Source organism: Leptodactylus fuscus, chromosome 3, assembly GCF_031893055.1.
Source record: "Leptodactylus fuscus isolate aLepFus1 chromosome 3, aLepFus1.hap2, whole genome shotgun sequence".
Lineage (NCBI taxonomy): Eukaryota > Metazoa > Chordata > Amphibia > Anura > Leptodactylidae > Leptodactylus > Leptodactylus fuscus.
Genome location: NC_134267.1, coordinates 92,900,050 through 92,916,491, shown reverse-complemented (window position 1 = coordinate 92,916,491; position 16,442 = coordinate 92,900,050). Strand labels below are relative to the sequence as shown.

Here is a 16,442-nt window from a genome sequence, read left to right as displayed (position 1 = left end):
AATACTGTGTGCAGGGGCCACTAAGGGACATAATAGAGCGCGCAGGAATGCGTAGGAGGGACTCGGTCGAGATCTTCGGTGTCGGGGGGGCCCCATGTCAAAAGTTCGCCACGGGGCCCCGCCATTCCTAGTTACGCCACTGCTGCAGACATATATCTAGTTAAAAGCAAAAGATGTATTAATGGCGGCACCGTGGTGGGATCGGTGTATAGATGGGAAGAACAGTGCTGCATGCTGGAACTGTCAGACTGCATTGCTGCATTACTCATGTGAGTATGTGTACAGTGGTGTAACTAGGAATGGCAGGGCCCCATGGCAAAATTTTGACATGCCCCCCTCAGCCCCCCGACTGACGCTGAAGACCTCAACCGACCGACCCCCCCCACACACTTTCCTGCGCGCTCTATTATGCCCCATAGTTGCCCCTGCACACAGTATTATGCCCCATAGTCCATAGTGGCCCCTGCACACAGTATTATGCCCCATAGTTGCTCCTGTACACAGTATTATGCCCAATAGTGGCCCCAGTACACAGTATTATGTCCCATAGTGGCTCCTGCACACAGTATTATGCCCCATAGTGGCCCCTGCACACAGTATTATCCCCCATAGTGGTCCCTGCATACAGTATTGTACCCCATAGTGGCCCCTGCAAACAGTATTGCACCCTATAGTGGCCCCTGCACACAGTATTATATCCCACTGTGGACACCCATAAACAATTATTATACTCTGGGATCTTTTCAGACCCCAGAGTATAATAATCAGAGACCCAGGGAGAGAAACACATTTAAAAAACTCTGTTACTCACCTATCTCCACCTATCTCTTTTGAGACTCCAGAGTATAATAATCGGAGACCGAGGGAGGATACAAACATAAAAAACGCTGGGATTGGTAAGTAAATAGGGCCCATTACCGGTTGGAGTAACTCCAGCCGGTAACAGCCTATTAAGAAATTTTAAAAAAAACCCGCAGTGGTAGCGTCTGTCACCGGGCCCCTGATGTCCCGGGCCCTGTGGCAGCTGCTACCCCGGTAGTTATGCCACTGATTTGATACATTTGCTTTATAGTTTACCAGCTCCCAATACATCCTGCATTCTATAAGGTTTATAGACATACTCTGAGTTTATCCTATTGTCTGTGACCTTCCAGAAAAAAAAATATTTTTTTCTCTTGTTATATGCAAATTAGCTTTGTGATGTACCAGGGGTGTGACTGCACCTACTGGTGTAACTGCATACTGCTCTTGCAAAGTACAGTCTGAAATGTATTTAGTGTTGACTGATTCCAGTACCTGCAAAGTGACACATATTGTACCAAGAAAAAATAAGGCCATTCTAAGCCGGTGTCTGTGTATATAATCAGATTTACATGCAAAGCAATCCAAGTAACCAATGTCTAATAGGCAGTTCCTTTCATTTATTAGTTTCTATAAAGCCATGTGAAGTCTTGCAGTGCATTCTGTCTTTACAAGTAGTTATAATATTGCAAGCATGCAAAGAAATTAATGAGAACACTGACACCTACACGCTATGTTTTTTTTCCCTAAGACTCGGAGTAGGCGGCTGATCTCTAGCAATTCACCACCTGGAATCAGGGCTGCCATGCATTGCTCTGCTAAAATGTCACTTACCAAGGATGAAAACACTTGAACTGCAGTAGACATACCACATATACACTGAACACAATGCTGGGGAACAATGAGCTACAATCACAAAAAAATATGAGAACTTATTGGGATTAGTCATTGTTAATTAGTAGTAACACTATATTGGCTAAATCCACACAGAAAACACTATACACATGAATGTGTGGAGCAAAGATTGTAAGTATATAGTAAAAATACTATGCAGGTAGACAGTCTTAAGAGAGAACTCAAGGAATGTATGACAGAGTTACAGATTAGGGTTACAGATCTGTATTTCAGACCTTCTTGTTTCTCAGTCAGGTGCCTGACAAGGACAACAAGCTACTGTAACATATCCGTAATCACACCCAGTACACTGGCTTGTTACTGGAGAGAAGATTGTGCCTGTAGATGTCCTTGAGATATGCTAAATGGCATCATAGAACGATCTTTTTTGCTTGCGCACTTCTATATCTCTATATGAGGCTGGAAACCACCCAGAAAGACATTGAGATATTAGGTGGTAGTTGGCCATAGGTGAGGGACCATTTTCAGGACTGGGCTGTTTAATTTTGTATATTTATTTGTGCACAATAATTCTCCAAAATGGGTAAAACCAAGTAGCATTCTTTGGCTGTGCAGCAGGTGGTTTCCCTTTGGCACTGCATGGTATACATTTTTCGCATGCTACGCCCTGAAGCCTTGTAGTCAAACCAGGGCTGTGGGGTGGAGGGGAGACATATTCTCATATAAAGGAGGAGTTTCCTGTGCCGTTGGGTCTACTGTCTGGACCTTCACTGCTAGGACTTCAACATTTTGTCCATACTGTGCAATTTCAGAGCCAAGCCTGCTGTTTACAAAGGCTATAGTGGCAGGTCTGTTGTGTGCCTGAGAACTGGTTGCCATGGGTGTTGAGTGCAAACCCCTATGAAAACTGGGCAATCACTGTGTGCGCCATGGGCACCTACATAGGATAACATATTTCCTTAGAGGATTCATTGGAGTATATCGCAATCTTGCAGATCCTGTATTATAGTGTGAACCTTTTTTATAGATCCATACATCATGGATCCATAATATGGCAGTGCACATTTATATGAATGCAGTCAGGTGTAAGAGTCGTTACATCTTTGTTGACTCTACATAGGCTAAGTTAAAAGGGTTGTCTGGCCCCTAGATCAAATTTTAATTCTGATGACCTATACACAGGACACCCGGGCCCAGCACAGATCATCTGTTCTAGGAGCCTATGGGTGCTGGAAGCGGCTATTGGATGGGTGGTGCGTGCAAATAATAGGAGCTGCACAGTAACCTCATCCACTGGATAGAGCTCTAACACAGATATGAACAAAGCTCTATATGTCAATATTTTTACATATCGCAGTACATACTGTAAACTAATATGGTTACAACATATACTGTGCTGTAGCTCCGGAGAGTTAAATAGTTAAGCAAGTTCTGCTTCATCGCTATAGTGTCCATGTTCTCTTACAGCGTGCCTCCAATTCTAGAATAATAATGAATATTTAAGAAATTAATCTACAGGTGAGTATAAAAAAACTTTGTAATTTATCCTATTAGAGAAATAGGTTTTCTTCTCCACTTAGGCTATGTTCACACCTGCTCCAGAGTCCAACTCCGCCTCAGAAACGGACATGAATCAATGGAGAGAAAAGTTGTGCAATGAAGACTTTTGTCTCTCTCTGTTTCAGTATAAAGATAGTGGACAGCTGAGAGACACCTGGCTGACCCTATTATAGTCATCTGGGTGTGTGTGTGTGGGGGGGGGGGGTGCCGGTCGCAGATGTGACCCTAGCTCTATCAAACGGAGCTACTTTCTCACATATACTGTTTATTTATGAAATGCTGTTTTACAAGTGGTGATTCGCTTTATGAACTTCACTTTAGCTTGAGGTTTCTGAACTGGTTTTTGCTGCAGCACAATTTGCTTTTCCATTGTCATACAAAGTGAACCTCATAGAGTCCTATTTAGTTTGGCAGTGAAAAAACGCAATGTAAATAGCTAGACTACACAAACACTATGTTATCAGCATCAAAAAGTAAAGAAGCAGCGAAAACTTTCTAGATACAGTGAAACCTCACTGGGAAAACCATCAAAGAGTCAATCGAAAAGGTCTTCTAGAGGGGTGAATGTCTCATAGAATTTGGGTAGTATGCATAGTATAATAATAGAATCTGTCATAGGAAATCTAATCTGGATAACGGAATGATCTTCACAAAAAGGTCGTCTTTTGGAGAACCTTCAAAAACAGTAAAGGGGATGTAGCACTAAACCATTCTCAAGATTGGATCCCCAATGATCAAAAAGCGATCACTTTATATGATGGGGAAAGGCCTTTAGGTCCCACATAGCATAACGCAGAAAAAAAAGTGGTAGAAATGCATCCCCTTTTTTCCTCAGCGTTTCCACAAGTATAATTGACATACTGCGATTTTCAAAAATGTGAGCGTTTGCTCACATTTTTCCCCTGCTGATTTTTTCTGCAAACCGCAGCGTTTATGTGACATGGGGACCCGGTCTAAAACCACATTCACCTCCGGGCCGGAGCCTCTATTAGAAAATCTGTTGGAGTGTCCACCGTAAATCAGCAAAAATTCCTTCATGGGCTGTACAATCCTGCATAGTTTAAAAATGAAAATGAATACCCAATGGACCGCACTAAAGTCAGTGGGGTCTGCTGGTCTCCATGAGTAACTGCTGTTTTAGCAGTCTGCTTCTCGATTGTTGAGGTTCCCCGATGGACCTGAACGATGGAGAAGCAACACTAGTGTGAACTTAGATTATTTTAGGCCCGGTTCACATCTGTGTTTGGTATTCTTTTCGGGGAGTCCACAATAAAAAGCAGTGAGCAATGAAACCACACAGACCCCATAAACTATAATGGGGTCCGTGTGTTTTCTGTACAGTGTCTGCACGAGTCATGCGGAGAGAAAAGTGCTGCTTGAAGTACTTTTGTGTCTGCATGATTCATGCGAACACCATGTGGAAAACACACGGACCCCATTATAGTGTATGGGGTCCGCGTGATTTCATTACTCACCACTCTTTAATGTGTTCGGTATTTCATTTGGGGGGTCCCCATCGACCTCCGTAAACGGAATACTGAAAGCAGATGTAAACCAGGCCTCAGACAGCATTAGTAAAGCAGTAGCATTAGTATAAAGTATTAGTATTATTATAAAGCAGTAGTATTAGGGCTAGTTCACATGGGGCGCGGAATGGCGGATTTTGGTTCCGATTGTGACGCGGGAAGCCACATCAGAATAGGGCCAAAATCCGCCTGCCAGCCATGACTGTTGCGGCTTCCCACTCCAGAGTAGGCCCAAATGAATGGGCCTAGTCCGGAGGGTGCTGCCACGAGGTGGACGCCAGGGCTGAATCAGCCGTGGAATCCGCCTGAAGAAAGGCAAGATGCCACTCAGAGAAAAAATTAAGCTAGCGATCTACATAGACCTCTATTGTGAGGGGGCGGATTATGACGTGGATTCAGCGCCAAAATCCTCCCCCTCTTGCCCCGTGTGAACGAGCCCTTAGTATAAAGTATTAGTATAGCATTAGTATAAAGTGTTAGTATTAGTATAACACATTAGTAAAGATGAGCAAACAGTAAAATATTCAATATTCGTTTCAAATAGCCCCTCAATATTCGACTATTCGAATGAATATCGAACCCCATTATAGTCTATGGGGAAAAAAGGTTCGTTTCAGGGGAACCACTCTTCGACTCAGGAGAGTCACCAAGTCCACTATGACATCCCAGGAAATGAGGACAACAGCTCTGGAATGCAACTGGGACAGCAGGGGAAGCATGCCTGGGGGCATCTAACATGCCCAAGTCCCTGTATTACGCCACTAAAAATGCAGGAGCTGACTTTTTCCTCTAGGAATGCATTGACCAGTCATGGCAGCTGTGCACCAAGCCTTATCTGTATCTATAGCTCTGTTGTCCTGCATTTTCTAGGTCATCAGCTACACAATAGAGTTGTTATTAAGTTCCCTGTACTCTGATGACCCTTCTCCCAGTCCGCATAGAAAAACTGACAAATAAACTGCAGAAAACAGGAAATAATAGCTTATTGTAACTGCTTTACGAAGTACTTATCAAATTGCTTTCTCTATCCACCATCATTTTACTGCAGCCTATAAATTAGATATTAAAGAATAACTTTTATTGGGATGGTATTTGCATTTTACAAAAAAGAAAAAAAGACTGGATAAAAGACTCAGATAAACAGCATTTCTCTGTAGTCCGAACTAGCAAAAGATTGAGCACGCCTTGTTACTATCCCTACAGTTTACCTATAGATGCACTGTCTTATATTTGAATGGCTGGCTCTGTAACCCTAGTTTCCTGTCGAGAATGTGTAACCATTGGATCAATGCGTTTTACTCATTTGGTGGTTAGTGGGCACATCTGCGTTCACATGGAGTTGTTTGGCTCAGGAATTTGGTCAGGAAACTGATTCAATTTCCTCCTCCTAAAAACGCCTCGCTATAGGACTGTATGGTGAGGCGTTTTTTTGAGGAGGAATTTGAGTCAGTTTCCTGACCAAATTCCTGAGCCAAACAACTCTGTGTGACCCCAGAGAAGTTTTCATGGTAAGGGCAAGTTCACACAGAGTTTTTTGGTCAGGAATTTGGTCAGGAAAAAAACACTTCAGGGCTAGTTCACACGTGAGTATAAGGGGAGGTTTTGACAGCGGATTTCGCATCCAAAACCTCCCCTTACAATGGTGGTCTATGGAGACCGCCGGGCTTCTTTTCTCCGCTAGCGGCGGGCTGCTGCTAGCGGAGAAAAGAAGCGACATGCTCTTTCTTTCTTCCGCCCGGCTGCAGAACCCTCCATGTTGGCTCATTCATTTGAGCTGACAGCGGAGGTGAAAGCCGCGAACGCGATGGTCGCGGCGGGCGGGTTTTGACAAGAGAGAGACGCGGCTCGCCGCGTCTCTCTCTGTGTCAAAACCCGCGCGGGCAGTTCACGTGTGAACTGACCCTCAGGAAAATTCATGAGGTGTTTTTTGACGCGTTTTTCAGGAGTTTCCTCCTGACAAAAATCAATGCAAGTCAATTGATTTCAGGCGTTTTTTTGCCTGGCTAGCGGTTTTTCCATCTCCCATTGACTTGTATTGATTTCCTGAGGTGGAATCCGCCTGAAGAATGGACATGTCGCTTCTTTTTTCCGCTAGCGAAAAAACAACTAGCGGAAAATCCACTAGTGGATTTTTCCTGCCAGCGGGAAAAAAAAAAAGATTACATAGCACTGTATATTCCTCCTGCATATTCTTCCCATATTCCCTTGCAGTGGAGCAACTATGGCTGTATAAATCTCCACACACCTGAAAAGGTGGTCTCTCCCTAAAGATGGACGTTATCCCCATAATCTGGTCTCTCAGCCTCTCACTTAAGCAAAATCAATTCAACCCCAACCCCAAAAGTTGTATTCACATTTGGTGAACATAAGTTATACCATTGTATTGCTGTGTTAAGTTATAGCATTTATTTGCTCTTCCACAAGTTCCAGCTTCTCCCAATTCTATTACTTCACACGTTAAGATGCCCTGGAGGACATTCACTGTCGAATTATGCCATCATCCCTTCTTACACAGCTTTCATCCTTTAGTGACTCTGAGCCACCACTTAGTAGGCACTTCAGTAGGCGGCTACTCTAATTGTTGAACCCATGTGGGATTCCCCTGAGCCATACACACAAAAATCCTTAAATTCACTGGGAACTCCAGGACCTGGATTTTTATTATTATTATTATTATTAATGAGTAGTGTGCTTAAGACCAATATTTATGTCCAGCAATATATTATCAATAACCCTGAGTCCTCCTTTTTGAAACCCAAATTAATGGTCCCCCATGTGATCAATTAGAGAAGACTATATTTTCAGATCTTATCATAGTAAAATTATCTGGGCAAAAAAGTCAATAATTTAAAACTGTTCCATATAGCTATAACTAGGCCAAGGTTTGAGGCCATTGCACTGATAATTCACGGTGTCACCCCAGATACCCAAGTATGATTGGTTATATAAGATTAGTCCCATTATATCCAATTTTAAATCTATATTTTCCCAACTGTTTACCCAATCTAAATGTTGTAATTGAAGTGACCCTTAAATGATTGGGAATTGCTGATTAAGCCATTTCCAAATACACTGCAGGAAACTGGCACATCAGACAGCAAGCTAAACAAGCTTCTTATAATCCAACATGGTTCTGGTGGGTAATATCTAAGGTCCCTCTGAGGTTCTCCCCAGAGACTGCCGCAAGGCCGGATGGGCTTTGCTGATCAGAGAACTAAGTTGCCCACTGAATCTAGTGTCAGAAGATGCCTAACAAATTTATTTTGGTGGATGAATCCCTCACTCATTTCAAGGGGAGTCTACAGTTCACCAGTATCTGCCAATAAGCAAGCAAGGAATGGGTTGAAACTGTACACACTTGGTCTACACCCTCTGAGTTAGAATTTACGAGGAGAAGGATAACCATCTAAAGACTCCATTCCTTTTCTCCCTGGAAATTGTCACTAAAATTAAAACTGTTTGTGCCTTAATTCCTTTCTAGACCAGCTATTTTATTTCTACTGAGACAAGTTCTATACCTGTATACCACTATTTAAATCCCTTGTATCCAAAAGTACAGAAGTGTGGGCATGGTCAGACAATACCAGTGTGGCTTTCCACAAGTGCCGCTCAGGTCACCACTGAAGAAGCGTGAGAGTAGGGACTTATGGTTGGATAAATTGTTGTGTCTTACATACAAGGACCAAAAAGATGTCATAATTATACTATTGATACATGGGCAAAGCTGACCTTCAGCCATATAAAGATTTGTGAAAGATCCCGGCCAGGTATAAGAAACTGGCCATGCACATAATGCATTTAACACTATGGAATGTGTTTGTGCTCCACAGAACTGCAGTCTATTAAAAGGGATAGGAGGGGGGTCACCAGAACCCTACTTTTTCAAAGCCAGGGAAGGAAGGTTCCCAGCAATTCGGAAAGTAAAATTCCTTACACTGGGAAAAAAGGGAATAACCCAGAAGAATAGTGCGCAATGAAACATGTCCCAAACAGCCTGGCCATGTATGAAATATTTTTAATTTAATTTAATACCATACATACCCAGATATACACTCACCGGCCACTTTATTAGGTACACCATGCTAGTAACGGGTTGGACCCACTTTTGCCTTCAGAACTGCCTCAATTCTTCGTGGCATAGATTCAACAAGGTGCTGGAAACATTCCTCAGAGATTTTGGTCCATATTGACATGATGGCATCGCACAGTTGCCGCAGATTTGTCGGCTGCACATCCATGATACGAATCTCCCGTTCCACCACATCCCAAAGATGCTCTATTGGATTGAGATCTGGTGACGTGGAGGCCATTGGAGTACAGTGAACTCATTGTCATGTTCAAGAAACCAGTCTGAGAGGATTCCAGCTTTATGACATGGCACATTATCCTGCTGAAAGTAGCCATCAGATGTTGGGTACATTGTGGTCATAAAGGGATGGACATGGTCAGCAACAATACTCAGGTAGGCTTTGGCGTTGCAACGATGCTCAATTGGTACCAAGGGGCCCAAAGAGTGCCAAGAAAATATTCCCCACACCATGACACCACCACCACCAGCCTGAACCGTTGATACAAGGCAGGATGGATCCATGCTTTCATGTTGTTGACGCCAAATTCTGACCCTACCATCCGAATGTCGCAGCAGAAATCGAGACTCATCAGACCAGGCAACGTTTTTCCAATCTTCAATTGTCCAATTTCGATGAGCTTGTGCAAATTGTAGCCTCAGTTTCCTGTTCTTAGCTGAAAGGAGTGGCACCCGGTGTGGTCTTCTGCTGCTGTAGCCCATCTGCCTCAAAGTTCGACATACTGTGCGTTCAGAGATGCTCTTCTGGCTACCTTGGTTGTAACGGGTGGCTATTTGAGTCACTGTTGCCTTTCTATCAGCTCGAACCAGTCTGGCCATTCTCCTCTGACCTCTGGCATCAACAACGCATTTCCGCCCACAGAACTGCCGCTCACTGGATGTTTTTTCTTTTTCGGACCATTCTCTGTAAACCCTAGAGATGGTTGTGCGTGAAAATCCCAGTAGATCAGCAGTTTCTGAAATACTCAGACCAGCCCTTCTGGCACCAACAACCATGCCACGTTCAAAGGCACTCAAATCACCTTTCTTCCCCATACTGATGCTCGGTTTGAACTGCAGGAGATTGTCTTGACCATGTCTACATGCCTAAATGCACTGAGTTGCCGCCATGTGATTGGCTGATTAGAAATTAAGTGTTAACGAGCAGTTGGACAGGTGTACCTAATAAAGTGGCCGGTGAGTGTATACCTGGATTATTTTATTTACTTATTTATTATTCAATATTTAAAACATACAGACACAGAAAATTGTACAAGATATATTAGGTACGGAGACCCCTTTGCATGTTAAAACCACAGCTGTTTACACAGCGATTTTTTTTTTTCCACAGTGGGGTTATTTCTTGGGGATTTCCATTGTACTGGTACCTAAGAGTCTCTGTAAATAAGACATAGCACCTGAATATGATTCCAGTAAAATCTGCCCTCCAAAAGCTCAATGGCCCTCTTTCCCTTTTGTACTGTACCATATGCCCATACAGCAGTTTACACCCACATGTGGGGAGCTTGTCTCCATATGGCAGAAAATTGGTGTAAAAAAGTAGCAAAATTGCATAAACTGAGGACTTGCCTGCAGTTTCTGTTATCCACAGCTATCGGGATAGGTCTAACTAGGCCTGGCCAATAAAACCTCAGGCATTTTGACATTTTGACATATATTTTCATATATAAAAGAAACCATGTACCTAATAGTAACAGTTCTAATGTAACAGGCCAGTTTGCTACCATATAACAAAGTACAATCATGCATATAAAAGAATGGAGCCTGCAGATTACAACAAGCCACCCTAGTTGTAAACTGTCTCTTATGTTCAGGGACAACATCAGGGAATCTCATATCTTTCTTTAATAATTCACAAAATATTTCCTTTTATGTCTGCTTAATTGAATTCTTGCTCTTTGTATATCTGCAATGCTTTTTCTGTCTGCTTAGCTGCCATAATCAGTATAAGTTTTTCTCACAACAAGCCAAATTCACTCTGAATGTGGAGCAGTGTTCAGTGAAATATATATATATATATATATATATATATATATATATATATATATATACACACACACACACACTATATGCACAAAATGCTGCAATGAAGAAAGAGAATCTGTTGGCTCTAAAAATAAAAGGGGGGGGGGGGGGGGCTTTTTCTAGACAACCTCTTCTCATACTGAAGTTCCCAAAAAATGAGCTGATTTCCTGGTGCCTGGCAATGGTAACTCTATTATTACAGAAATATGCTGTCGCCAGATATACTTTCCCCTGCTGGCAAAATGTGGCATGACCTTTAAAATCAATCGTGATGTTGAGTTGGGTCCTACAGTCCTTACTCTTGTCCAACGATTACCATCCTATATCTGATATGGAAAAATGCCCTTTACCCACAGGACTACAAGATGACTACATGACTAATTTATTTTACATAACCTATATCAATAAGCAATTCAGTTGCCAAAATAAGAGTTAAAAGCCCAATGACGACCTACAATTTATACAGCCAGTATGATACAGGAGATATTAACACAATTTAATTGCATATACATATGGTGTGTGTGTGGTGGTTGCTGTAGGACAATGTGTTGCTATAAGAAAAGATCACTGGAACCATGCGAACCCGCTTCTTCAGTGTTTAGGTTAAGGCCCCATGGGACGTCCCACAGCAATAAAGCAATGGGGGAAAAAACGCTGCAAGAACGCATCGCGGTTCTTCCTGCAGCGCTTTAAACAGAAAGTTTGTGGAGTTTTCCTCCATGGACTTTCTGTTGCAACTATACCTATGGGGAAACTGCCAACGATTCCATAGGTATAATTGACATGCTGTGATTTCCAAAACCATGCCAGTTTTGGAAATCGCGGCGTGTCCGTGTGATGATTTTTACTTCAAAGTTGGCATGGGATTCGCTAGAATCCCATCCACTTTGCCTGCACTGTATAAACGCTGCAATTTCTGCCATGGTCAAATCGCAGTGTTTCCGGCCAGTGGGGCCCTGTCCTTAAGGGTCTAATAGTACTGGGAGCACTGCACTTGGCTAATCTGTAACATCTTTTGGCATAACACAGGCTTCTCCATAGACCAGTGGGCTCAAACTTGGCTGGGCAAATAGTCCGCACATAAGGAAAATTTGAAGTTGATGGGCCACATTTCTTTCAAAATGTGTACAATATAAAATTATCAACTAGCCCCAAATAATTTACTGTCCTCTAGGAGTGGCCCCCTCCATGAGGCCTGGGGCCCCACATTGTGTAAACGTCACGGTTCGCCCACGCGGATACATAGCGGGGGGAAAAAAAACTGCGTTTTTACAGTCACAGCAAAGAGGATCCCACCCCCCTAGTGAATCCCACCCCCATTTTACGGGAAAATATGCAGTGCATACAAGCAGCAAATTTCCAAAACCGTCATGGTGTTGGAAATAGCAGCATGTCAATTATATCTACGGAAACACCGGCGATTGCCCTATAGAAAACCCCTGCGAACTTTCAGTGCAAAATGCTGCGGGAAGAACCACAATGCGTTGTTGTAGCAGCTTTTTCTGCTTTGCTTTTATGCTGTGGAACACCACGTGGAGCCTTTGCTTAGAACAGGGCCGTCCATGAAAATGGATATAGACCATGTCAGTTTTTTTGACAGACGTTAAAAAAAGCTTTCAAAGCACAGAGACACAATGACATTGTAACAATAAAATATCATGAAACCCCATATAGCCTTTATCCTGGATTGCCATCAGCCACACAAGGAGATTACTGCAATCTTCAGTGCTATAACCTGCACCATATAGGACCTGGCTACAAATAAGATAGACCTCAGAATGTGCCTAAGGCCTCTTTCACACACCAGCATTGTGGTGAATAACTTGCCTCAGTATTTGGAAGTCAAAACCCAGAGTAGAGTTTACACAGTGTAATGTAAAGATTTGTACCCCTTCCACATTTTGGACACACTCCTAGTTTTGGCTTACAAAAATTGCTACAAAACACTGACCAAATATGCTCATGTAAAAATGGCCTAAGGCCTTCAACTAGTGGCCGTGTATGATCGTGATGATGTGTAAGTCCTATCCACGACTAACCATTTATGAAAAGGCATGGTTTCTGTATATGTCTCACTTAAAAATCTACAATACCTATATACAGAGGACTGTGAATTTCCTGGTAAAGATCTAAACTCGAATGCCTGCTGGAAAACTAATGTGCTGTTGTTCCCTAACATGGAATCAGGTTTGTGAGCTGCAATTAATGGTGTGCTGAATATTGCTGCACATCAGTTTTATTTTGCATATTTATGCAGTTCTGTGACCTAAAAAATCAGGGACTAGAGGTAATCTGATAATAAATACCGCCACTCACACTTATATCTTATCCACCGGCAAAATAAAAGAAAGAACATCATTACCTCTGTCTGCTACTATCCTGAGAATCTACCTTGTAAAAACACTGAAATACAGTATGTAACAACTCAAGTATGTCATATGCATGTAAACAGCACCAAGAGGCATATCATACAGCAACAGCTGGTATCATACACAGTTTCTTGGCATGCAACAACCAAGGGCAAAAACAGTTGCACATATACTTAAATGCCATTGAATTTCAATATACATGGAGATAGCATAGGTAAATAGATTTGATAGATTACATGGATGGATGGATATATATATATATATATATATATATATATATATATATATATATATATATATATATATATATATGAGACATATAAAGAGTGTATAACAAATACATAGATAGATAATGGACACAAACTCTGGATGGTTAGTGAAATTAACATGTAGATGTGGTAGATATCACAGATGTTAATAGATAGATGTAGCAGATATCAGAGATATGAATAGATAGATGTAGCAGATAGAAATGAGATATAAGATATGTAGGTACTGGATAGATTCACGGATCCACTAGACAAATTGCAGCTTTCTAGTCTATACAGAAATCTATATTGTAGTTGTAAATATACGGCATTGCTTGCTATAAAGTCCTGCAGGCATCTGTCACCTCTACTAAGTAATAGCACACTTTATATCATTTACTCCAGTGTGAAGGAGGAAGCGAGAACATTTTCCTACAGCCTAGAAATGTTTAGCCATTAAAACCCAGCTAGGCATAGTTGGCACATTAAACGTGGCAAACTGTGAAATGTGGCAGTGAAGGTGTGACAGTGTAGCGGCATTAGTCACAGTGTACACCTGTAGGGAGAAGTGATAGCACACAATATTATTGGCACACATGCCAGGTGTCAGACGATGAGGGATGGCAAATACATACAGAAAGGACACTGACTGACCTGGCTGTCGCTTGTTTTCCATGCTGGGTTTGTATGTGCCTCAAGCTGTATGTGAGGAAGCACACACAGAAACCAGGGCTGAGACTTGCTATTGTATCTTAGTACTAGGCAGTGATCTCTGAGTATCAACAGTAAGCTGTCAGCGCTCTCCCTCCCACTCCTCACTGGGTCTACTCCACCTCTCCCCTGACATCACTTCATAACACACACCCCCTGAAAAGAGTGCTCCCTGGACTGGGGGGATTAACCCTCTGAAGGCAACACGCAAGAACTTAAATGACTTGCATAGCCATACACAACGTAGCATTGTAAAAGTTAGAATTGTGGCCAACATGCATGAATAAAGGTTGGATTAACATTACTGAATATGTGTACCTATCACTGCACCAGAATATTACACCTATAGTGTCCTTTAACTATGTCCGAGTTACATTAGGATTAACGTTACTGACGTGGAAGCCTATCACTACTGCTGAATATCATACCTACAGAGATTGCCCTAAAACTACGTCTGGTATATATTAGGAATAACGTTACAGACTATATGTAATAGACGTGGGAGCGATCACTGCACCGGAACATAATACCTACAGAGAGTGCCCTTTAACTACATCCGAGTTATATTAGGATTAACGTTACTGACTATAGGTTACTGACGTGGGAGCTATCACTGCTCCTGAATATCATACCTATAGTGTCCTTTAACTATGTCCGAGTTACATTAGGATTAACGTTACTGACTATAGGTTACTGACGTGGAAGCCTATCACTGCTGCTGAATATAATACCTACAGAGAGTGCCCTATAACTACGTCTGGTATATATTAGGAATAACGTTACAGACTATATGTAATAGACGTGGGAGCGAACACCGGAACATCATACCTACAGAGAGTGCCCTATAACTACGTCTGGTTTATATTAGGAATAACGCTACAGACTATGTGTAATAGACGTGGAAGCTATCACTGAACCAGAACATGATACCTACAGAGAGCGCCCTTTAACTACATCCGAGCTATATTAGGATTAACGTTACTGACTATAGGTTACTGACGTGGAAGCCTATCACTGCTGCTGAATATAATACCTACAGAGAGTGCCCTATAACTACCTCTGGTTTATATTAGGAATAACGCTACAGACTATGTGTAATAGACGTGGGCAGGGCTGCCATCAGGAATTTTGGGGCCCCATACAGCCTAAGTGTCTGCCCCCCCCCCACCATTTTAAGACTACTTCATTTTGCGACAATTAAACCAGTGATTTTCAACCTTTTTTGAGCCGCGGCACACTTTTTACACTTCAAAAATCCCGGGGCACACCACCAACCAAAATGGCACAAAATGACACTAAAACAGTACATATTATACATATAGTTAATAATATAGATTCTAAATGGTTGAATCTTTGGTTGAAATAAACTGCAGCAAAATCTGCAACAAAAACGCTGCGTTTATGCAACGTGGGGCCTCAGCCTTACGCCTCCTGCATACAAGTGGCACGCATGTGGTTTTCACTGATATAAACATTAAAAATTAATTGACAGGGCCACAAATGCAGACAGATATAGGGTATATATAGGACAGATACAGGGTACGTATAGGACAGATATAGGTGATGTATAGGACAGATATAGGGAATGTATAGGACAGATAATAGGACCTGCTCTATAATTTTCAGCTCTTCAATTTGGCCCAGATACACAGCCACAAAAAGAATGGCTGTATATATGGGTCCTTAGAAATGTATAGGTCTGTACTTATATCCACAGTTGTGTATAAAAAGTTTGGTCATGTATATTACAGGTTACAACTCAATGTGCCTCATATTAATAGCAGTGAACCCCATCATGTCCCTCACATTAACCCCCTGTGTGCTTTACATAAGGGACACTGATATGTGAGACATATGGAGGTAATAATTAAGTAAATATCTTCATTATATAGTACCCCCATATGTCACACATGTTATTAACTCTTATGTGAGCCACAGGGGTTAATATGAGGGACATGATGGGGTTAATTGCTATCAATGTGAGGCACATGGAGTTACTAAAACTAAATTAATAACCCCAAATGCCTGACATTAATAAGAATAGTTACTAACCTGGTGTTTTCTTTTACTTTCACTTTGTTCAGCTTCCTCTCCTCCTCTCCTATTCTGGGCTGCAGACGGCAGGAGCTCCTCACGTGTAGCAGCAGGTCCAGGGAGCCCTTATCCTGTGCAGTGAGAGGCTCATCTCTGATTGGTGGGCAGGGAGAGAAGGGGGCGTGTCCTACACCACACGTGAAAAAAGATAGCTGATTTTGTCACT

General features: G+C 42.2%; 1 protein-coding gene across 2 annotated transcripts in view; it reads right to left on the bottom strand.

Annotated features, from left to right (window-relative positions):
* The window catches only part of TPD52L1 (TPD52 like 1), a 71,053-nt gene extending 56,780 nt beyond the window's left edge, over positions 1-14,273 (bottom strand). For both annotated transcript variants that reach the window (XM_075267990.1, XM_075267989.1), the window contains exon 1: positions 14,126-14,273. In XM_075267990.1, the coding sequence (XP_075124091.1) occupies positions 14,126-14,147 (22 nt within the window). In that variant the 5' untranslated portion in view covers positions 14,148-14,273. The remainder of the gene's footprint in view (positions 1-14,125) is intronic.
* Between the last annotated feature and the right edge of the window lie 2,169 nt (positions 14,274-16,442).